This window comes from Manis pentadactyla, assembly GCF_030020395.1.
Source record: "Manis pentadactyla isolate mManPen7 chromosome 15 unlocalized genomic scaffold, mManPen7.hap1 SUPER_15_unloc_1, whole genome shotgun sequence".
Lineage (NCBI taxonomy): Eukaryota > Metazoa > Chordata > Mammalia > Pholidota > Manidae > Manis > Manis pentadactyla.
In genome coordinates, this window is record NW_026644588.1 from 489100 (window position 1) to 513869 (window position 24770).

General features: G+C 45.5%; 1 protein-coding gene across 1 annotated transcript; it reads left to right on the forward strand.

Annotated features, from left to right (window-relative positions):
* Window positions 1-7965: 7965 nt before the first annotated feature.
* Window positions 7966-23395, forward strand: C15H19orf18 (chromosome 15 C19orf18 homolog; the record flags this gene model as incomplete). Its single annotated transcript, XM_036900677.2, is given in 4 exon segments — window positions 7966-8155; window positions 11739-11841; window positions 22435-22534; window positions 22536-23395. Coding segments are annotated over 4 exon segments (672 nt in total), but the record flags the coding sequence as incomplete, so codon positions are not given.
* Window positions 23396-24770: the final 1375 nt, after the last annotated feature.

Genomic DNA, 24770 nt, shown 5'->3' on the forward strand with positions numbered 1-24770 from the left:
AACATATTGTGTCCACTCCTCCCAGGTCTCTTATCCCCTTATTCCAGCCCACGCATGGCTCAGTTCATTGCCTTTTTGACCTCACCTTCCACTCCTCCCCAACTCTGAAACCTGCTGGGCTGGGTTGGAGGTCAGCCACCAAAATCCCCTTTTCACCTTCCTACTGTGACTGAAACTTGGGTGTCCCCTGTGCACTGTCTCTTACGGTAGTTCCAAGGGTGGCTGCTTCTAGACTGTTCTCTTTCTCTTCTCTCCATTCAGCTCTGACTCGACACCAGATTATCACTGATTTCCTTTGTTGGAATCTATAAATGGGTCATTCATCTGCATATCACAGATTGCAGCTCCTGTCTCTACCTAAACCCGTACCCATCATAGTACTTTCTGATTCTTATCACCGTCCAGGTGATTTTCCCATGTCCTGACCTCACAGTGCTTTGATGTCTGTGCTTATGGTTTTGTCAAGCACTCTGCCACCACCAGTCACTCCTGTTGTCACCCTCAGGGCCATTTCACAGCAGTGACTAGAACCCCACTGTATGTTTCAAGCACCTCTTCCTTGGCTAGTTGGCTGCTTAGTACGGATATTCCAACAGTTCCTTGGCTGAACCCTCCCTTACATACTCATTCCCAGTGATGACTTCAGTTCCGGTTACCCTGGGAGAGCAGAGGCGATCGGCAGTAGCTTTCCATGACCTCTCTACCTCCTTCACCCACCTTCCAGCTAGTGCCTGTCTCTTCCCCCACGACTCAAGGGCTGCTTCAGCAAAATCCCCCTGCCTCTTACACCAGGTTTTCTCTGTACACTGGAATTTTCCCACCAACATGCAAACTTGCTTTTTTAAAAAAGAAAACCTCTTGATGATGACCACATCCCCTTCTAGCTCCTGCATCATTTCTGTGCTTCATTTTCAAAAGAACTTTTCAAGAGTTGTCAGTTCTTGCTGTCTCCTCTTCCTTTCCATTCTGTCTTGAACCCGCTCCAAACCTACCTTGCTGCTCCACATTGCAGATGACCTCCACTGCTAAGTCCAGTGTCAATTCTGTTTTCTTCTTCCTTGACATGATTGGCAGCCTTGTAGATAACGGGTCACGTCCTCTTTGAAACGTCCTTCACCTGGTTTTCAGGCCCTTCCTCCTGCCCTTCTGGCCTAGGAAGGTGCCCGCTTCGTATCTGCTCACACTCTCTTGACGACCTCATCCAAATGTGAAGCCTCCAACACCCATGGGGTGCTGAGGACTTTCCTTTGAAGGCTATAGTTTGGCAAGTTGAAAAATGTCTACATTCTTGTAACCTCCACTACAATCAAAACAATATTTTCACTTCTCCAAAAAGTTCCTTAATGTTTCTTTGTAATTAATTTCTCCCCTCCAAACCCTGTCACTACATACTAGAACTGTCTTATACAACTTTGCGTAAGTAGAACCATACAGGGTTCTATTCTATATGCTACATCTTAAGTCCAGATTCTTTTGCTCAATGTTTTGAGGCTCATCCATGTTATATCACTTGTCAGTAGTTAGTCCTTTTTTTGCTGAGTAGCGATCTACTGTGTGGATAAGCCACAATCACTTATCCTGTCCACCATGGACACTCAGTTATTTCCAGTTCTTGGCAATTGGAAATAAAGCTGCAATGGACATTCTTCTACAAGACTTTTTGTGTATGCAAGTTTTAATTTATTTTGGGTAAAAACCTAGGAGTGGAACAGCCGAATTGTATGGTAAGTGTATGTTTAACTTCAGTAGACACTGTCTATGGGCCTTTTACTCTGATATCTTTACTGTTTTCTATTCTGGGAAAATGTTCTGTTTTTTAGTATTTCATCTTTTTCATTCTAAAAGATTATCTTTTAGGACTCCTATTGAGATGTTAATGTGTGTGTCTTTATTGTTCATAGCTCTTAGCTTTTCATTTGCTAACTTTCCTCCTTTTGTCTGGGCATTTCCTCAATTTGATCTCCATTTTGCTTTATTTCCCCTGTTGTGTCTTCAACAGCTGTTTTTCATGCCTAATATCTCCACTTGGTTCCTTTTTTATGTTGTTACTCTCTCATTTCCTATTGCTAATACCATGGCTTCTCTCTTTAAATGTATTTATAGACTAATTGAAGGTTTTGGTCCTTGTGCTACTATATCTGCTTCTGATGAAACCTGTAATCCAGTGTTTTTTTAATTGTTATGCTCACAGAATTGCTTACCACGTTGTCCGGTGAGCTCATTTCCCTTGGTATCAGCCACTCCATCAGTTGTTATGCGAACAGGTGAGGACCAGATCCCTGTCCCTATAGACCCTACTGAGATCAGGGGTTGGGGGATGGATTTTGGGATGGGGACGTTGAGGCATTAAAGAGCCAGTCAATGACTCCTGACCCCCGCAAGAACACTCCTTGGAGTGTGGTTCACCAGCCCAAGGCTTTGAGGAAGCAGGTGGAGAAACACGTGCTTGAGGTAAGATAGTCTCAGCTACCCACAAGCACAGGCTACTGCCGTGCCTCGATTCCACTCCTCAGGAAGCCTGAGCCGGCGTCTGGGCCACGGCAGCGATGGGGACACTGTTCCGAGACAAAGGCAGGGGAGGAGGAGAAACAAACTCCAGAAGATCCTTTTTCTATTCTATGCATATAGCTGAGCTGCACTGGCTGCTGTCCCAGCCACCCAGCCCAGCTCACCAGTCCAAATCAGGTGTCACTCCACGTTTTCCTAACAGTTTCTGATATCCCTTGATCTTTTGACTCTTACGCTATTCCGGGTTTTTCTCAGGTAGGGGCCTGTGTTTGAGCTGGCTTATAGGAACCAGATTTGGAATCCCTGTTGTGAATCTTCCTCGAGCGGCTTGTCCCAACATGAGGTCTGTGCAAAGGCACTTGAGACGGCGTCCCATTGTCTCCCCTAACTCTCTCAACTTCTCCACGAGAGCGGCACACAGTACACGCAGGTCCAAGACCAAGAGGTTCTCTTTAAAACGGCAGATCCCCCACCCATTCCTGATTCCCTTACACTGTTATACTATTTGAAATATTCATAACATGTATCAACTTCAAGCACACTATATAATTGACTTGCTCATTTTGTGTTTTATTTTTATTTTTATTGCCTGTATTACTCTTACTAGATACAAGCTTGTGGAGGGAAGTGGTTTTCACTTGTTCAAGGTTGTATCCCCAGGACCTAAAACAGTGTGCCTGACACACAGCAGGTTCTCAACGAATGTCTGTTGGACAAACCAGCATTAGTGTTAGTAGGGCCATTCCCGAGGCACCAAATACAATCTCAACACCCTCTCATGACAACAGAAGAATTCTAACAGACTCCAGGGAAGGCGGCCCGCCTGCACAACGCGGGAGCGGGTTCCGACATCTCGGTTACCTAGGAGACGCGGCTGGGCCGCGCAGCCTTCCGGGACCTGTAGTCCAGCAGTCCGGCCCTGTTCTCTGTGGTCCCGGAGGACTCCGAGCATCGGACTACAATCCCAGCAGGCATCGCGGCGCGCCCCGGTGGGGCGCGGGCCCGGGAGAGCGGAGGCCCGTTCCCGCTCCTCCGTTTTCGCCGCGTCCAGCAGCCCCGACGGGGACCCGTTCCCGGAGCCGCTGTCGCTCCCGGGCGGCGCCCTTGGCTGTCAGAACCGGGCCCTGCACGTACTCCCTGGACACGGACGTGAGTCGCCGCTCCGGGACCAGACCAGGTGGGCGGCCCTCTGCGAAGTGAGTATTAGATCAACAGGCTGGCGGTAGGCCAACCGCTGCTGGGACGAATAGAGTCCCATTGTGCAGACACAAAAGTTTTAATGTTGCGAGAGAAAAATAAAAGAATTAGAATCTATAGCAATAAATTTACAAACGTTGCCAAATGACAGAAATAAAAATGTGAATTAAGAAACACAATCCTAGTTGTTCCTGCATGGGTAGACACCCAGAAATGTGTTGATGTAAGTTTCCCCCAATTAATCCACACACTTAAGAAACCCAAACCCAATGGCTTTTTTTTACCTTTTTGAAAATAATGACTTTTAGAAAGAAATGAGCTTTGAAGCCATGAAAAGACACGGAGAAACCTTGGATACATATTATTAAGTGAAAGAAGGCTTCATTCTGTATGACTCCAGCTAATGACATTCTGGAAAAGGCAAAACTACGGGGACATTTAAAAGATTCGGGGTTGCCAGGGGTTAGGGTAGAGGGAAGGATGATTAGGTGAAGCACAGATATTTAGAGCCTAGCAACTATGCCATATGATACTATAAGGTTGGATACGTGTCACAATACATTTGTCAAAACCCGTAGAATGTGTAGCACCGGGAGTCAACCCTAACGTGAACTATGGACTTTGATTATGCTGTCTCAGTGTAGGTTCATAACAAAAATGCTTCTGTGTGTGGGAGGTTTGTTGACAGTTCTGGGGATGGAGGGTCAGGGTATGCGGGAACTTTGTTGTGGACCCAAAAGGTGCTCTAAAAATGTTTTTCTTGTTTTAATTTTAAAGACAGTTTTTTTTGAAATATTCATATACTATAGCATTAACCTCTTTAAGGTGGTTGTGCAGGGATCACCATCATCTCAGGCTGGAGCATTTTTCATCACTCAAAAGGGAAACTAGTAGCGGTCACCCTGCCCCTAGCCCTTCCCTTGAATCTTCACAGACAATGATGACAATATGTGGCCCTTTGCTTCTGGCTTGTTTTACTTAGCATAATGTTTTCATGTTTCCTCAGTGTCGTAGCATATACTGTTGTATATGTACTCTACCCCTTTTTATGGGTAAATAATATTCCAGTGTATGGATATGTCATACTTGGTTTATCCATTTGTCAGTTGATGGATATTTGGGTTGTTTCTACTTTGGGGTTTTTATAAATAATGCTATGAACACAGTGTTCTTTCAGCCAATGGTCAGTCAGATGTGGCCACCAGAGGGGACACAGAAGAGCAGGAAGAAACAAAGCTTATTGTACTCAGGCCCTAGGGAGATGGAGTCATTGCCTGCCTTGAAGGGCCACACAGGAGGTGTCCCAGGGAGCGGGCTCGACCAACTGGTGGGGAGCAATGAGGACCTGTGGTGAGTGCCTGTCTTCCCTGGGGGTCAGGATGCAGCACCCAGGGACGGGGGTGAGGGAGTGTCGTCGGTGCACTTGAATGTTACTAGATCATGCTCAGGGGAGGGCAACGGAGAGCCTATGGCAGACGCCAGCTTTATGTGTCACCTGGTCACCTGGGTGGGATGCTCACAGCCTGTTGGTGGGATAATAAGCAGCAGAAAAATAGGAAGTTAAAAAATTTACAATACAGTGAAATGCGTGTAGGCGGTAAAAAGGTACGAACTTCCAGTTATAAAATAAATAAATAAAAAAGTCTGTGGGGGTGCACGGGGAAGGCTGTACAACACAGAGAAGACAAGCAGTGATTCTACAGCATCCTACTACGCTGATGGACAGCGACTGTAATGGGGTATTGGGGGGACTTGGTGATGGGGGGAGTCTAGTAAACATAATGTTCCTCATGTAATTGTAGATTAATGATACCAAAAATAAATAAATAAATAAGTCATGGGGATGTAATGTGCAGCATGAGGACTACCGCGTTCGCCCCTTGTTGCGGTGACGACAGCGATACGTACACAGACCTGGTTCACTTCAGTTGTTTATTGTTGCTCGGAAGGCCGGGAGAAGGTGAGTGAGAAGAAGCAACAGCCGGGGGGAGCGAATGAGAAGAAGAATGAGGGGAGAGAGGGAGACAGAGATTGAGAGAGTGGGAAAGAGAGTGAGTGAGTGCTTCTCTTTCCTGCTTATGCCTTATATAAAGGAAGCTGGCCTATGGTAATCAAGATCATGCAAGCCTATAGGAGCAACTTCCTTATGCTAATGCCACCTAACCAGGCAGGGTGGCGCCCAGGAAGCGTGCGCCACCTTAGGGCATTGGTCAACTAGAGTGGAAGGGCGGTGTTCAGCCATAGTGGGACTCAGCCTCGGCCGTAGGCCGGCCCCTACAGAGGACTACAGTTAATACTGTATATTTGAAAGTTGCTAAGAGAGTAGATCTTAAAAGTTTTCATCACAAGAAAAAGTTTTATAACTGGGCAGTGATGGATGTTAGCTAGACTTACTCTGGTGATCATTTCTCAATATATACAAATACCAAATCATGTTGTACACCTGAAACTAATGTAACATTATATGTCAGTTACCACTCAATGCAAGAAAATTTGCCATACAGCTAATGCTGTGGCATCTCGATGTCATTAATGATAGTAATTGGGATGGATGATTCTTGCCGCCTGGATTGTGGAGATGTTAAAGGCAACTGGGACAACTCAACTTAAGCACAAAAAGCAAACTTTGATAAAGGTGACAACTAGGAAGGCTGTTATTAGGCATATGACAAGAATTTGGAAACCAGTTCTCAACCAGGCACTCACTTTGTGGGAAAAAGCCAAGAGACCAGGTCAGGCTCCTCTGGATGTAAGGGAATCTCTTTGAAAGCTTGGCTATATTATGGAAGGCTTGTATCTCTTGGCCTGATCCTCATAGTCTGACCAGATACTTTCCACACCTCTGTCAGCATCATTAACCCACAGTGGTGTTCAGAAGCCTTGCTCCCATTCTTCCAGCTGGGCTGGGTGCATGGAATGTCAGAACCAAGACAAGAACCAGGTTTGAGAAGAACCAGGTGTGCACAGACCTATGGGAAAGGATTGGGCAAGGCAGTGGTTGGGCAGAACCAACTCCAAGGTCAGCAGTGATCCTGGGGAGCTTGGCAGTCCAGAATCAGGTCTAAAAGGTTGCAGTGCCCATAGGAAGATCCGCAGCCCCAAAGTCCAGACACAGCAGGTGAATTCATCCAGATGGGTTTGATCCGAGGCAGTTCTGAGATTGCAGGGTTTACAGAGGGAGGGTGGGAACCAAGTTCTCACGCGTATGGTCCCCAGACGGAGCAGGCTAGGGGAAAGATAGGGTGGAGACTGGGGTATGGTAAGAATAAAGCACGAACCTGGCTGTCGTCCACTGCTTGGGTCTATCTGGAGGGTCTCAGCCTCGCTGTCTACCAGACGTTCAGAAAGGATAGCTGCCATTTGGGGTACAGTGCAGGTGGAACCACTTCCTAATCCTGGGAGGCTTCATCAGCATCCGAAGATCTGGTCTGTTCTCTTACTGTAACTGGTAGAGGTGAATCAAAACCTGCCTTGTGTATTGTGACAACCACTGGATGGATGAGGACCAGCACAGGGGACAACCTTCTATGCCATCTACTTTCCAACCCCATTTCCACATGTGGAGATGATTGAGTTTATCTCCTTTAAAGAAACTTTTGGAGGCAGCCACATGGGCTTAGGTTTCTGAGCCATATCCCACAGGTTGGAAGTGCTGTTTTTGAACTTTCACGAATTATATCATCCAGCCATCACTATAACCCCATAAGATAGGTACTATTTCTTCCTATTTTACAGGTGAGGAAACTGAAACTCAGAATAGTTAAATAACTTGGTCAAGCTCCAGCATCTAGGAGGCCAGAGAAGTGATGTCTTCTCTGTTTGCTCACGATGTGTCCCATTGAATCATGACATGTCTTCATGCCTCCTCACTGACCTGTGCTCTCCCTGAATGCGAGGAGGTGGTCTACTCGTATCTGCCCTGCAGGCTGAGCCCCACGAGCTGCATGCCCCCCTAATCCCATCAGTCCCCTCTTGGCTGACTCGGTTCCGTACGTGGCAACGCGAGCTGCCTTCACGCTGGCTGCCCTAACACTGAACCCAAACATTCTGTAGGGAGCAGAGCGCATTTCCTCAGCTGCTGGAGTTTAGCTGAATATTTCCTCCCACCCATATGATAAAAGACCTATAGTTTTGGAGTGGTGGACCAGGATCGAAGTTCTTTCACCTTTTGGTTCTTGTTTCTAATGGACTGCCCACTTCATTTATGCTTGCCTTATGCAGGTGAGTTCCAACGAGTTGGACAAACAACAGGCTTAATGGGTAGCTGCAACCATTGCTATAACTTGTTTCAGGGGAAGTCAGAAAGGGGTAGTTACATTTCACTGCTACAAGTTTTCTTTTCAAAGACCTAAGCCGTCAGAAGCACCCTCAGATGTCATCCAGCAGCCCAAACTGTTCACTAAGGAAACCCGATTATCTCCGATTCCAGGGGCTTCCTCAAGACTGGGAGGTAAGTCACTGCACTGCTCATTCCGTGCGATGAGAACTGTAGTCTGAAGTCCTCTTATGGGCTCAATGAATGTGTCTATTCTTGTGTATTTGTTGGTAGCACAGTCCATAAAATAAGATGATTCGAAAAGCAGTGCTTAGACATTAAATCATATATTCCTCACTCTCTTGAAGCTGTACTTTCTCCTTGGGGACCGTTACTTCTCTGTCATTTCCCCTTACTTAGCATACACAGAAACCCTGATCCCATCCGATTGTATGGATGTGTCTGTATGACTTTCACTGTAGTTTGGTGCACGTGGGTGGTGGAGCCTGTGACTCCGGACACAGACTCTTGGCAGGGGTGAAACATTTACGTAATCATTTGTGTTACCTGCTTTGCATCTGAATCTGAGAGGGAACTCTGTCTATGTCAAAACAGAGGAACCGACCCTGACAATCTGTAGAGATGTGGAGTGCTTACAGACCTTAATTCTGTATAAGGGAAGTGCTATCTGCACAGTGTAACAGCACCTACTTTGTGTCAGAGGAAAGCACCGCCTGGGGCTCTCCCTGGCTCTGGCCCTTTGGCCTGGTAGGAGGCGGACCTCTCAGCTCTGCACCGAGTCTCTCCAGGTCCTTGGCCTCAGCAGCACCGCTGCACAAGCAGACCAGAGACCAAGCGCATTGTGTTCTCAACAGTCCCTATGCACGGAAGGAAGCACTGGAGACAAATAGAGCATTATATAAATTTTTAAAATTACAAGCGACGTATTTCTACTTGGCATTGGTATAAATTTATTAACAAAATTTACCATCTTAGCTCTTAGGCCCCCTTGCCTAGGATCAAGTTATTTCCTTACTTTCCTAAATCTGTCTTAAACCTCTCTTCTGTCTGGTCCCTTCAGTGGCCTTCTATCCCTGAGTCCTGCTGAGCCCGCACAGTTCTAGGGCCGCAAGTCAGGGGGCCTGGGAGGCTGGGTGGGCCCCAGGCAGTCCCCAGAGCCGCCGCGAGGTGTGGCCCCGGAGGGCGCTCTGGTGGGCATCACCTGGCTGCCCCTTTGTGCCCATTAGGAAAAGGCGCCCCGTCTTGATGGTTGAATTAGTAAAGATGCTGCCTGGGGCAGATTAGAAAATAGCACAGGTCTCAAAGCATCAGGAAATAAAAAAGCATGATTAAGAATTCCATCCATCCCAAGCACATTGTTTGTCTTCTTAAGCTCAGCTGTGAATATTTCACCCCCCACCCCCACAAGGCCCAGAGACTGAGCCCAGCCAGGGTGCCGGAAGGGCTGCATCCCAGGCCTTATTTTGGCGCTGACTTGCTTTGTGAGCTTGCGCCACAGGCTTGCTGAGACCCCTGGCGGCCTGAGCTTTGGGTCCCACGTGTCTGTTTTGATACGGAGATAAAGGGTGGAATTGTCTGTCTGGTGTTATTGCTGGGAGACTCCAGTTTTCTCCTGTAACCCTTAGCTCTTGGTTCTGTGGAAAGACGCCTGACTCATAAACACGGGAAATACACATTGAAAACACACCATAATTCCAGTTTTCAGCTATGTTGAAAGTAGGCAAAATGCTTCATAACAATCTTTATTGGCAAAGGAATAAAGAAATAACAATCTGATATCTCTTTTTAAGTCATTGAAGGATAATGCATGTGCAGTGTCCTGTTTCAGGTGTGCATCATCCCATTTATTTGTAGGGGAGGAATGAATGAGCGCAGCTTCTATAGACGGCAATCGGGAATTCTTATAAATATAAAAGAAATGCACCCACTTTTTGACTCAGAGTGTTGAAAAATACCTGAGATTTTAAAAAACCAGGGATGGTAAAACATGCAGACACAGAAATGATGGTCATGAGAGAAGTTAATACTTACAGATTCCTGGAAACAGGAGACAAAGCCCACCACCCAGAGTGGCGAGGGACGCCGGGGGGACCGGGGTTGGCGGGGAGGCAGGAGGGGCGGGAGGGCCTGGCCTGGGGCCTGTCTCGGGGTTTTCGCTGGAAGGAGCGGGCAAGGCGGGTCAGGTGCACGGGGTGCTTGAGTGGGACAGTCTGAGTCATGGGGTGGTGGCCCGCGGGTGGCCCTGGGGGGATCGGGGCAGAGGGCCCACCGTCTGCATGTGGGGGAGGCTGGCAGATGCTCCGGGTTGGCCTGTCTGTCAGAGGCGCGCTGCCAGGGGGTTCCCTGCTCTCCCGGGGAGTAGCCCTGGGAGGGGAGGCTCTCCAGGGTCCAGGCCCCAAGTGCCAGAGCATCAGCAATACAAGAAATAAGAAAATAGGGGCAATATACCCAGTAATTCCATTTCTAGGAAATTTTATAAAAAATACGCTTCTCCACTTCCCTAGGCCACTCACCCCCCACCTGCTTGGTACTTCCTCTTTCTCGACCCACAACAGCCCGACCCTGTGCCCCAGCCTCACTCTCAGGGGATGGCCTTGATTCCTCCACTGCTGACAAGATGCAGGCAGTTAAAAGAGTGCCCGCCCGCCCCATCTGCCTGCAGTTATGCCTCGTTCTGTCTCCCTCCCACCTGGGCAAAGCTGCCCCACACTTGTGCCCGTCTCTGCCCTCTCGGCCCACTCACTTCTTTCCTTTTAAATCACAATTTAAAGCACCAGTCCCGTTCTCATATGAACACGCTGTCAATCTTCCTATCTTAAAAAGCAAAACCCATCTCTTGACCCCTCACCCCCCTGGGACCTGCCCCACGTCTCTTCCCTACTTGAGCCCCAAGCGCCTCAAAAGAGTTTCCAAGACTGGACATGTCCAGACCCTCTCCCCCTGCCCTCTCTGCAACCTGTCTCAGTGGAGCCTGCATCCCCCCCCATGGGCTCTGTCCGCACAGCCCACATCTGAGGTCTGCAGTGCGGGGTTTTACACCTCAGTCCTGGTTCTTCCCCTCCTGCCAGGCTGGCTTTTCACTGACGTGTGAACCACTGGGCATTTTTCAGCTCAGTGGCTGAACCCTTCCTGTTCCAGCGAAGGGACAGAAAGCGAGGGAAGGCCGAGGGCGGGGTGGGTGGTCACCTCAGCCTGCCAAATTTCACAAGTGGCCGAGTAACGTACTTGATTTGTGCTCAATCTGTACAAACAGTGGCTCTGGTTCTTCAATTTCAGATGATGGGAAGGCTGATGCTCCTGAGCCTGCGGAGCCAGCCATGGCCTGATGGCTCCTTCCACAGCCCTCAGCACGGCCTCCTGGCGAACAGGCTTGTGGAATGGCATCTTAACTGCCCATAACACCCCTTCAAGTAGTACCTCGCACCCCAGGCCGTCAGGCAACACTGGGGCCAGAACTCAGGCCATTTTCCCTGGGGCTGCATAGATGGCAGGGGCCGCTATCTCCAGTCACCGACCCGGGTCTACAGAGGAAAAACAGGGCTTTGACCAAGGACAGGAGGCAGACCAAAGAAAGGGAGTCAGGGATTACGTGGGAATTCAAGTTCGTGTGCTCACCCAGGCTGTGCAATCTAGCCTCCGTATTTGTAACAATGAAGAATGCTACATTTTTTATGGCATTTCTAACTAACAAATATGTTACCTGATAGACACAGCTATGGTGAAATTTTATGAGAATTTATTTTCTTTCCATTTTTAGCACTGATTCTGCATAGACCTGCCCTTATGCAAGTGATTACCATTGCATGTGTGGCCCTCAGCATTGCCCTGACGTGTGGAATCACTATTTCCTATGTGATATAGTAAGTATGTGCTAAGTAACCTTTGCCATCCTTGAGCACGACACAACAAACTAACCAGGTTGTTATTTAGGATGATGGTGGTGATTCTTGTAGTTGCTTAATTATTATAGTCATAAATTTCCAGACCTATCTGTTTCAGAATGTGGATTGTATTCGTGTTGGGTCATGATACAAATGAAAAACAAAACAGAAACAGGACAGAAAACAATCTAGAATAGGCAAGACTAGGAAGCATTACATGTATTAAAGTAAGTGTTGATTTTTAAACTTTCAGACAGACACATACACAATTGTGAGGTAAAATGTGTTTCTTATTGTGGATCATGGTCAAAAAACATGTGAAGGAGGATTGGGGGCGGAAGATGGCGGCGTGAGTAGAGCAGCGGAAATCTCCTCCCAAAACAACATATATCTATGAAAATATAACAAAGACAACTCTTCCTAGAATAAAGACCAGAGGACACAGGACAATATCCAGACCACATCCGCACCTGAGAGAACCCAGCGCCTCGCGAAGGGGGTAAGATACAAGCCCCGGCCCCACGGGAGCCGAGGGCCCCTCCCCCCAGCTCCCGGCGGGAGAAGAGCAGGCAGAGCGGGAGGGAGACGGAGCCCAGGACTGCCGAACACCCAGCCCCAGCCATCCGGGCCAGAGTGCAGGGCGCTCAATACTAGGAAAACAGGGCAGCAAGAACAGTGAGCAGGCACTGGAGGCTGGGCGACAGAGGACATAAGAAAAGCGCGCGACCATTTTTTTTTTTTGCTTTTTTGCTGCTTTGTTTTGGCGAGCGCTTTTTGGAAGTCTTAAAGGGACAGGGACCCCAATACTAGGGAAACAGGGCAGAAAGACCGGTGAGCAGATGCCTGAGGCTGGCACCGGAGAATAAAGAAAAACGAACGACCACCTTTTTTTTTTTAATTAAAAATTTTTTTTTTTTTTTTAATTAAAAAAAAATTTTTTTTTTCTTGTTTTTTTTTGTGGTCGTTGTTTTGTTTTGGCGGGTGCTTTTTGGAAGTCTTAAAGGGGCAGGGCGGGCCACTTAATCCAGAGGTAGGGAATCCGGGATCTCTGGGCACCCTAACCCCTGGGCTGCAGGGAGCAGGGAGGCCCCTTACGGAGATAAATAGCCTCCCAGCAGCTCCTGCTCCAACGCGACTCCACCATTTTGGAGCAGCTGCCCGAGCCAGGCCACGCCCACAGCAACAGCGGAGATTAACTCCATAGCAGCCGGGCAGGAAGCAGAAGCCCTGTCTGCGCGCAGCTGCGCAGCACAAGCCACTAGAGGCCGCTGTTCTCCCAGGAGAGGAGGGCCACAAACCAACAAGAAGGGAAGTCCTTCCAGCCGTCACTCGTCCCAGTTCTGCAGACTATTCCTATCACCATGAAAAGGCAAAGCTACAGGCAGACAAAGATCACAGAGACAACACCAGAGAAGGAGACAGACCTAACCAGTCTTCCTGACAAAGAATTCAAAATAAGAATCATAAACATGCTGACAGAGATGCAGAGAAATACGCAAGAAAAATGGGATGAAGTCCGGAAAGAGATCACAGATGCCAGAAAGGAGATCGCAGAAATGAAACAAACTCTGGAAGGGTTCATAAGCAGAATGGATAGGATGCAAGAGGCCATTGATGGAATTGAAATCAGAGAACAGGAACGCATGGAAGCTGACATAGAGAGAGACAAAAGGATCTCCAGGAATGAAGCAATATTAAGAGAACTGTGTGACCAATCTAAAAGGAGCAATATCCGTATTATAGGGGTCCCAGAAGAAGAAGAGAGAGGCAAAGAGATGGAAAGTATCTTAGAAGAAATAATTGCTGAAAACTTCCCCACACTGGGGGAGGAAGTAATCAAACAGACCACGGAAATACACAGAACCCCCAACAGAAAGGATCCAAGAAGGGCAACACCAAGACACATAATAATTAAAATGGCAAAGATCAAGGACAAGGAAAGAGTGTTAAAGGCAGCTAGAGAGAAAAAGGTCACCTATAAAGGGAAACCCATCAGGCTAATGTCAGATTTCTCAACAGAAACCCTACAGGCCAGAAGAGAATGGCATGATATATTTAATACAATGAAACAGAAGGGCCTTGAACCAAGGATACTGTATCCAGCACGACTATCATTCAAATATGACGGTGGGATTAAACAATTCCCAGACAAACAAAAGCTGAGGGAATTTGCTTTCCACAAACCACCTCTACAGAACATCTTACAGGGACTGCTCTAGATGGGAGCACTCCTAGAAAGAGCACAGCACAAAACACCCAACATATGAAGAATCGAGGAGGAGGAACAAGAAGGGAGAGAAGAAAAGAATCTCCAGACAGTGTATATAACAGCTCAATAAGCGAGCTAAGTTAGGCAGTAAGATACTAAAGAGGCTAACCTTGAACCTTTGGTAACCACGAATTTAAAGCCTGCAATGGCAATAAGTACATATCTTTCAATAGTCACCCTAAATGTTAATGGGTTGAATGCACCAATCAAAAGACACAGAGTAACAGAATGGATAAAAAAGCAAGACCCATCTATATGCTGCTTACAAGAGACTCACCTCAAACCCAAAGACATGTACAGACTAAAAGTCAAGGGATGGAAAAACATATTTCAAGCAAACAACAGTGAGAAGAAAGCAGGGGTTGCAGTACTAATATCAGACAAAATAGACGTCAAAACAAAGAAAGTATCAAGAGATAAAGAAGGACACTACATAATGATAAAGGGCTCAGTCAAACAAGAGGATATAACCATTCTAAATATATATGCACCCAACACAGGAGCACCAGCATATGTGAAACAAATACTAACAGAACTAAAGGGGGATATAGACTGCAATGCGTTCATTCTAGGAGACTTCAACACACCACTCACCCCAAAGGATAGATCCACTGGGCAGAAAATAAGTAAGGACACGGAAGCACTGAACAACACAGTAGAGCAGATGGACCTAATAGACATCTATAGAACTCTACATCCAAAAGCAGCGGGATATACATTCTTCTCAAGTGCACATGGAACATTCTCCAGAATAGACCACATACTAGGCCACAAAAAGAGCCTCAGAAAATTCCAAAAGATTGAAATCCTACCAACCAACTTTTCAGACCACAAAGGCATAAAACTAGAAATAAACTGTACAAAGAAAGCAAAGAGGCTCACGAACACATGGAGGCTTAACAACACGCTCCTAAATAATCAATGGATCAATGACCAAATCAAAATGGAGATCCAGCAATATATGGAAACAAATGACAACAACAACACTAAGCCCCAACTTCTGTGGGACACAGCAAAAGCAGTCTTAAGAGGAAAGTATATAGCAATCCAAGCATATTTAAAAAAGGAAGAGCAATCCCAAATGAATGGTCTAATGTCACAATTATCGAAATTGGAAAAAGAAGAACAGATGAGGCCTAAGGTCAGCAGAAGGAGGGACATAATAAAGATCAGAGAAGAAATAAATAAAATTGAGAAGAATAAAACAATAGCAAAAATCAATGAAACCAAGAGCTGGTTCTTCGAGAAAATAAACAAAATAGATAAGCCTCTAGCCAGACTTATTAAGAAGAAAAGAGAGTCAACACAAATCAACAGTATCAGAAACGAGAAAGGAAAAATCACGACGGACCCCACGGAAATGCAAAGAATTATTGGAGAATACTATGAAAACCTATATGCTAACAAGCTGGGAAACCTAGGAGAAATGGACAACTTCCTAGAAAAATATAACCTTCCAAGATTGACCCAGGAAGAAACAGAAAATCTAAACAGACCAATTACCAGCAACGAAATTGAAGCAGTAATCAAAAAACTACCAAAGAACAAAACCCCCGGGCCAGATGGATTTACCTCGGAATTTTATCAGACATACAGGGAAGACATAATACCCATTCTCCTTAAAGTTTTCCAAAAAATAGAGGAGGAGAGGATACTCCCAAACTCATTCTATGAAGCTAACATCACCCTAATACCAAAACCAGGCAAAGACCCCACCAAAAAAGAAAACTACAGACCAATATCCCTGATGAACGTAGATGCAAAAATACTCAACAAAATATTAGCAAACCGAATTCAAAAATACATCAAAAGGATCATACACCATGACCAAGTGGGATTCATTCCAGGGATGCAAGGATGGTACAACATTCGAAAGTCCATCAACATCATCCACCACATCAACAAAAAGAAAGACAAAAACCACATGATCATCTCCATAGATGCTGAAAAAGCATTTGACAAAGTTCAACATCCATTCATGTTAAAAACTCTCAGCAAAATGGGAATAGAGGGCAAGTACCTCAACATAATAAAGGCCATCTATGATAAACCCACAGCCAACATTATATTGAACAGCGAGAAGCTGAAAGCATTTCCTCTGAGATCGGGAACTAGACAGGGATGCCCACTCTCTCCACTGTTATTTAACATAGTACTGGAGGTCCTAGCCACGGCAATCAGACAAAATAAAGAAATACAAGGAATCCAGATTGGTAAAGAAGAAGTTAAACTGTCACTATTTGCAGATGACATGATACTGTACATAAAAAACCCTAAAGACTCCACCCCAAAACTACTAGAACTGATATCGGAATACAGCAAAGTTGCAGGATACAAAATCAACACACAGAAATCTGTGGCTTTCCTATATACTAACAATGAACCAACAGAGAGAGAAATCAGGAAAACAACTCCATTCACAATTGCATCAAAAAAAATAAAATACCTAAGAATAAACCTAACCAAAGAAGTGAAAGACTTATACTCTGAAAACTACAAGTCACTCTTAAGAGAAATTAAAGGGGACACTAACAGATGGAAACTCATCCCATGCTCGTGGCTAGGAAGAATTAATATCATTAAAATGGCCATCCTGCCCAAAGCAATATACAGATTTGATGCAATCCCTATGAAACTACCAGCAACATTCTTCAATGAACTGGAACAAATAATTCAAAAATTCATATGGAAACACCAAAGACCCCGAATAGCCAAAGCAATCCTGAGAAAGAAGAATAAAGTAGGGGGGATCTCACTCCCCAACTTCAAGCTCTACTATAAAGCCATAGTAATCAAGACAATTTGGTACTGGCACAAGAGCAGAGCCACAGACCAATGGAACAGACTAGAGAATCCAGACATTAACCCAGACATATATGGTCAATTAATATTTGATAAAGGAGCCATGGACATACAATGGCGAAATGACAGTCTCTTCAACAGGTGGTGCTGGCAAAACTGGACAGCTACATGTAGGAGAATGAAACTGGACCACCGTCTAACCCCATATACAAAAGTAAACTCAAAATGGATCAAAGACCTGAATGTAAGCCATGAAACCATTAAACTCCTGGAAGAAAACATAGGCGAAAACCTCTTAGACATAAACATGAGTGACCTCTTCTTGAACATATCTCCCCGGGCAAGGAAAACAACAGCAAAAATGAGTAAGTGGGACTATATTAAGCTGAAAAGCTTCTGTACAGCAAAAGACACCATCAATAGAACAAGAAGGATCCCTACAGTATGGGAGAATATATTTGAAAATGACACATCCGATAAAGGCTTGACGTCCAGAATATATAAGGAGCTCTCACGCCTCAACAAACAAAAAACAAATAACCCAATTAAAAAATGGGCAGAGGAACTGAACAGACAGTTCTCCAAAAAAGAAATACAGATGGCCAACAGACACATGAAAAGATGCTCCACATCGCTAATTATCAGAGAAATGCAAATTAAAACTACAATGAGGTATCACCTCACACCAGTAAGGATGGCTGCCATCCAAAAGACAAACAACAACAAATGTTGGCGAGGCTGTGGAGAAAGGGGAACCCTCCTACACTGCTGGTGGGAATGTAAGTTAGTTCAACCATTGTGGAAAGCAGTATGGAGGTACATCAAAATGCTCAAAACAGACTTACCATTTGACCCAGGAATTCCACTCCTAGGAATTTACCCTAAGAATGCAGCAATCAAGTTTGAGAAAGACAGATGCACCCCTATGTTTATTGCAGCACTATTTACAATAGCCAAGAATTGGAAGCAACCTAAATGTCCATCAATAGATGAATGGATAAAGAAGATGTGGTACATATACACAATGGAATACTACTCAGCTATAAGAAAAGGGCAAATCCAATCATTTGCAGCAACATGGATGGAGCTGGAGGGTATTATGCTCAGTGAAACAAGCCAAGCAGAGAAAGAGAAATACCAAATGATTTCACTCATCTGTGGAATATAAGAACAAAGGAAAAACTGAAGGAATAAAACAGCAGCAGAATCACAGAACTCAAGAATGGACTAACAGGTACCAAAGGGAAAGGGACTGGGGAGGATGGGTGGGTAGGGAGGGATAAGGGGGGGAGAAGTAGGGGGGTATTAAGATTAACATGCATGGGGGGGTAGGAGAAAAGGGAGGGCTGTACAACACAGAGAAGGCAAGTAGTGATTCTACAACATTTTGCTATGCTGATGGACAGTGACTGTAAAGGGGTTTATAGGGGAGACCTGGTATAGGGGAGAGCCTAGTAAACATAATATTCGTCATGTAAGTGTAGATTAGTGATAGCAAAAAAAAAAAGGGCAGTTCCTGTGTGGTAACCTCCAACGAGTTCTACACAAGGGTATAAAGGGCATATAAAAGTGTAGGCAAAGGGTCTGTTTGTGTTTATACAGAGGATCAAAGCCTAATTGGGCTGCCCTGAAAATGAACTAAGATACGATATGAAAAAGAACTTCCAACATCTGCACCCTCTGGAAGACTCATGCCAGAAGATGATCATCAAAAAACCCCAACAAAGATCCACACACTGCTACAGCTGTAGATGCACTCATCCCACCAGTTCCTGGACCTGCCATGGGAATGAGGAAGGAGATATCTAAGCTGGCCTGTGCATACAGTAAAACAACAAAATTGGACTGGATCTATACTGTTGGAACTCAACCAAGAATTTGGAGAAGTGCAAATTGTAGCGCTCCAAAGTCTTACAACTACGAACTATTTATTGTTAAAAGAACATATGGCATGTGAACAGTCCCCAGGAATGGGTTGTTTTAATTTGTCTGATTTCTCTCAGACTGTTCAAGTTCATTTGGACAATATCCACCATATCATAGATAAGTTTTCACAAATGCCTAAGGTGCCTAACTGGTTTTCTTGGTTTCACTGCAGATGGCTGGTAATTACAGATATGCTTTGGTTATGTAACTATACTCCTATTATGTTAATGTGTGTGTGCAATTTAAGTAGTAGCTTAAAACCTATACATGCTGAAGTTACTCTACAAGAAGATATATCAAAGAAATAATCAATCTTCCCATGTTTTCTTCCGCCTGCTACTTCTATAGCTTTTCTTCTTCCTTCCTAATTACAACCCTTAAATAGAATTCGTGCCTCATATCAAATTTACCGAGTATCATAATTCTTCCAAGTGGTAAAGATACCTCAAGACAAATGCTGGGCACAGAAGCCACAGGGCATAAATATGCAAAGAAGTAAAAAGCTAACTTTTTCAAACAATAAGGCTTCTCTCTCACTTACCAACTTCACATTTCCCTGTATGGCCCCGGAAGATGACTGGTTAGCCAGAGACGGGTAAGATTCCTCAAGGGAGGAACAACCTAAGACAGGCACAGTCGCAGGGGGGCCATCAGGTGAGAAATTGGGGATCAACAGAGGTGAGGCTTAGAACCTCACCCCCCCGTTCTGAGAGAAATCTTCTGCATACGTGGATGTTTTATTGCCCTGGTCTAGCTTGGATTAACACATAGTCTACAGGCACACACCTGATCATCTACATGTGCTCTCTTACAACACTAAACTATGTTTTCTACCTTTATCTTGTATCTACCTACCACTTCAGCATTTTATTAAAAATAATAATAATAAAGAGAGAAATGTGGTATCCACATATAAATCAAGTATAAAAACCAAATCAGTATTCATATTTGAACTGACTGTTTATAGTTCATAATGCATGAGCAAAACCGAAAGTTTCTGTGATGACTCCCCTTGTACTGTTCACCATGTAACTTATTCACTATGTAAGAATTTGTTCTCCATGTAAGAACTTGTTTGTTATGCCTCAGAAGATTGGAGACTGACAAAAATTAGGCTTGGGGTGGAATAATGATTGTGCATTGAGCATTGACTCCCCTATACAGAATTTTATTGTCGTTAACAACCATTTGATCAATAAATATGAGAGATGCCCTCACAAAAAAAAAAAAAAAAAAAAAAAAAGGACAGGCTTCCAATGGTAAAATAAATTAGTAACCGGGATGTAAGGTATAGCATAAGGAATATAGTCAAGATATTGTAACAGCCTGGTAGGGTGATAGCTGGAACCTAGAATTATGTATATAAATGTTCTACCACTGTGTTGTACACTTGAAACTCATGTAATGTAATACTGTGTGTCAACTACCCTTCAATAAAAAATAATTATTATAAAAAAAAAAAAAAAAAAAAAGAAAAAAAAACATGTGAAGGCACCGTCTGCGATGCTGGCCCTGTGTGGGGTCCTCAGGGGAGCCGGATGCTCTGGAAGGACTGGAGCGTACAGGGCACGAGCCCGTGGCCACTGTCTCGTCCACTAGAGACTTCCTGTCGGTGCCCTCTGGGGTGACGGCGTTTGGGGAAGATCCTTCATTCTGGTCACACAAATAAAGCTTGTGGTCAGGCTCTTTCAGCTGATGTGACCTTTTTGAAGTCAGTATTAGACGCATGGGAGCCACACTGTGCCGTCACGCTTCTCCCAGCAGATTCCCACTCCCCGCTTAGTTCCAGGACCCCTTATGTCCCGTCAGAAACAGTGCGCGGAAGTCCCGGTCTATTTGCTCTGTGTGGGTCAAGCATGAACGTGAGGAACATTCTGCGATGTGGATGCTTTCCAAGGTAGCTGTTACTAGGACTGCCTTGGTAGGGGATGCGGGCTCCACCGAAACAGGCTGGGGGAGGGGGTCTGGGGACAACCAGTCTTGGACGTAAAGGTGGAAGTGAAGAAAGTCTGCTAATGAGAAGGTGTAAACAGGACCGTGGCCTCTGGGTTGTCTAATATGGCGATGTCTTTGACTCAACTTACAGAACTGCAATTTCAGTGTATTTCATTAATACAAAGCTATTAACAGATACAAAGTTTTCTAAGATGACTCACTGAAGCTCATCCTCACTTCCTGTGCTCGGCTAAGTTGCTGACCTGACATCCACCGTTGCAGCTTTTCTCTTTGTGCTCTCCACGGCCACGGACGCTCCCCTAGAGCCTGAGGTGAAAGGAAGAACACGTGCCCCAGGGGACATGTTTTCTATGTCCAAATTTTAGTGGTTAATTTTTTCCAGAAGTGGATTTTGAAAATACTATTGGGGAGTTTTCTTTCATTTAAACCAGGGACATAATATTATAATGAATTAAATTATATTTCTGGTATTGATAAAATACTTGTACTTAATGTGAATTTTGATAACACCACTCTTCAATTTTTAAATGTACTGTCACCTTCTTTAATGTTTAGGAAGAGAACAACTGTTCCCAAAATACATAAAAACATGTATATAGGGTCTCACATTTGTCTTTTGACTTGGGCTCCCAGGTGCTTCACTGGAGCACGGCGGGTCCTGTCTTTATTTAAATTTTTGATACTTAAGTTATCATGGATTTGTCCCATTCATTTCAACTTTCACAGAGTATTGAGTTAAAACATTTCTCATCATTACTGAGTTTTTTAGGCACCCCATCACATTTGGCCCCCGAAGCCGGCACCTTACACCCCTCACCCACATCTTGGCCTTGCCTGAACTTCTTGATCATCTCCAACAGCGTCTGCTGTCAGGCCATTCTTCACGCTGCACAGCCTGCGTCTGGACTGCTTTCCCTACCGTCCTACCTCCGTTACAGCCCCTTGGAACGCAAATAAGCTAACCCTATACTTATTTTTTATTACATGAGTGAAATAGAATTAGGAAGGGAAGTATGTTTGGAAAAACTAAACATTCTGTTATCTATTTCCACATCAAAGATAAATTAATAGCTGTCTGATCATCCCCGTCCAGGGTCAGACAAAAAACTCAGTCATCGAGATAAATAATATTTTGATGCAATACTCTATAAAATCTATATTCATGCCCAAAATATCCATGATGAATGCAATATCATTTTGAATACGAGATCAGAAGTGGGGCTGGGCCAAGCCATATTGGAGACTGATCAAAAAAAGAATCTGTAATAGTTATACTGCCTGTACTTAAAATGTTGCTATTTTGTTCATCACGGACTTGTTGGCATTCATCTTTCTTTTGTGAAATACACATCATCTTGACCGTGGGGTTCTGTGCCCAGTGCAAGCCCTTCACCTCGCCCTGGTCCCGGCTCTGACTCCCACGTGGTGCTGTCAGTCACCCGTCCTGCTGCCTGCACAAGCCTCGACACCCGTGATGGCTCTGGTTTCAGTCTGTTCCTGCATCTCTTCCCCACATGCCACCGTGTGCTGGTCACTCCTTTTCAGTCAAAAAGTCATGTGATCAAGACACGACTTATGATGAAAATCCTGCTCCTGAATCCATCTCTGTCATTCTCCAGTCGACGGGTACAGGCCGAAGAAAGGCAAAAACTCGTGTCACTTTATAAAAATGTCAGGATCCCATTGTCGGGAGACGAAGAGGAGGGCTCCGGGGGTGAGGCCCGGTGAGGCCACTTACCTGCTTCCAGAGAACGAGGCGGGGCTGGAGAAGCTCGTTCCTGCGGGCAAAGGGCCGGCCAGCGAGTCTCGTCGGCCCCAGAGTCACCTGAACCCCGGGCCGCAGGGTTCGGCGTCCAGAGGCAAAGCTGAGCGGGAGTTGGGGTTTGAGTTGGGAAAGGTGAGTATCACACCTGGAGAAATAAACTTCCCTCAAAGTACCCAGAGGGGCGAATGGCCGTCGGGTTGCCAGTTTCCTCCTGCAGGGCGATTCCAGGCGTGAGAACAGAGGTCAGGACACTAAACGTCCCCCTCCGGCGCGCCCAGCCCTGCGGCCGTGTCCCGAGTCCGGAGCAAGATCGCTAGTCCCAGGCCCAAGACCCTGTAAGAGAGATGCCCGCCATGCCAGCGGATCCTTGTGGGGTGGGGGGGGCGATATACGTGCTCATCTAAACCTCATTTTGTAGTTCTGAGACTCTTGGGTACCTGCTCAAAAAAATTCAAAGGCAAAACTGTAGAGAGGCAGCATCTGTCGGCCGCATTGACCGAGCCCGTGTGGGTGTCCTGCACAAACCGCAGGGGGACCTCAGACAGGGCCCAAGGCCAGGGGCAGAGGGGGGCCGGCGCCTGCCCGGGCCCCCAGCCCCGGCAAAGGAAGCAGGGTCTTCACTGTCTTTTCGTTACATCGAATTAGAACTTTTTTATATTCTTTCCCTCCCTGCCCCTGCCTCATGCTTTTACAAAGCTTGAATACAGAGAGTGTGAAAATAATTTTAAAATTCAGTTTTCACTGTCCTTATCAGACAAATAACATTCATTATATCCTGAAAATCCCACTATTTATGCCTTTCTTTTTCCATGCTTTTCACCTCTTTCATCTCCATTTCTGTTCCTCACTTATTAGAATCTCAGTAACATTATGTCTGCATTTTAGCTATTAGATCGAAAAGAATAAAGCATATTGAAAAGAAGAGATCGAAGCAGAGGTTAGGAAAGGACGCACGAGTAGAACCGGGACAGCCAATGAGGCGCGGGCCTCGCTGGCCAGTGTGGGGCGCAGGTGACGTCAGGAGAGGCGGGCGCCCGAGAACACGCGCGCGGCTGACGCCAGGGGACCGGGTCCCCGAGCGCCCTACGGAGAGAGCACCAGGTGTGCGTAACGGGAAACAAACTCATACGTACAGCGGTTTTTGCTTTTTGGTTCTCAGCGTTCATGAATAATTGTAACTTAATTGGCAAAGAGAAAACCCATCTTGTTAAATGGGAAAGAGAGACTGCCAGGATTTTTTCTTTTCTTACCCCCGACCAGAAACACAAGTAATTCTTTGGCGCGGTCTCCCGGAGCACCGTAGGGAACCGTAAGCAAAACCTCCCAGTGATATTATCTATCAACCCCAGTGGGCTTTCTCCGCTTTATACACGAGGAGACTGAGGATGTCAAAGTAAATGACACCAGATTAGGACACAGCCGTCCCTGTTTTTAAGGAGCGGGACCTGCCGGCAAGGGGCAGTCACACAGCCAGAGCCCTGAACGCCGTAAGCTGGGAGCTGCCAGGAGCTGTGGGAATACGAAAGAGGCAGAATTTAATCGGTACAGTTGCTTTGGAAAATGATCTGATGGTTCCTAAAAAAGTCAAACATGGGGTCACTACTTGACCCAACTTCCTCCTAGGTTCATACCCAGGAGAACTGAAAAATACATGTACCCAGAAAAACCTGCACGCAGATGTTCATAGCATTATTCATAAGAGCAAAGAGGTGGGAACAACGCAAAACTCCATTAACTGATAAATGGATAAACAAAATGGGGGTCTACCCATATGATGGAATATTATTCAGCAATAAAAAAGATACAAGTACTGGTACATGCTACAATGTAGATGAACCTTGAAGACATCATGCTAGGTGAAAGAAGTCAGACGCGGAAGGTCACGCGTCGTCCATTCCGTCTGTATGAAATGCCCGGCGTAGGCAAATCCAGGCATAGAAAGTAAGTGGTTCCAGGAGCTGGGAGAGGAGATGGGGCAAGAAAAGCTGATGGGTGTGGAGCTTCTTTTTGGGCTGATGAAGATGTTGAAAAATTAGTGGTGATGATTATGCAACCTTGTGAACTTACTAAAATCCACGGAATTGTACTCTTTAAAAAGAGTTTTGTGGTGAGTTAGATCTCAATAAACTGTATTAAAAAAGATGTATTCTAATTTGAGGGTGAACTGAAGCCAGACCCAGGTCTCCTGAC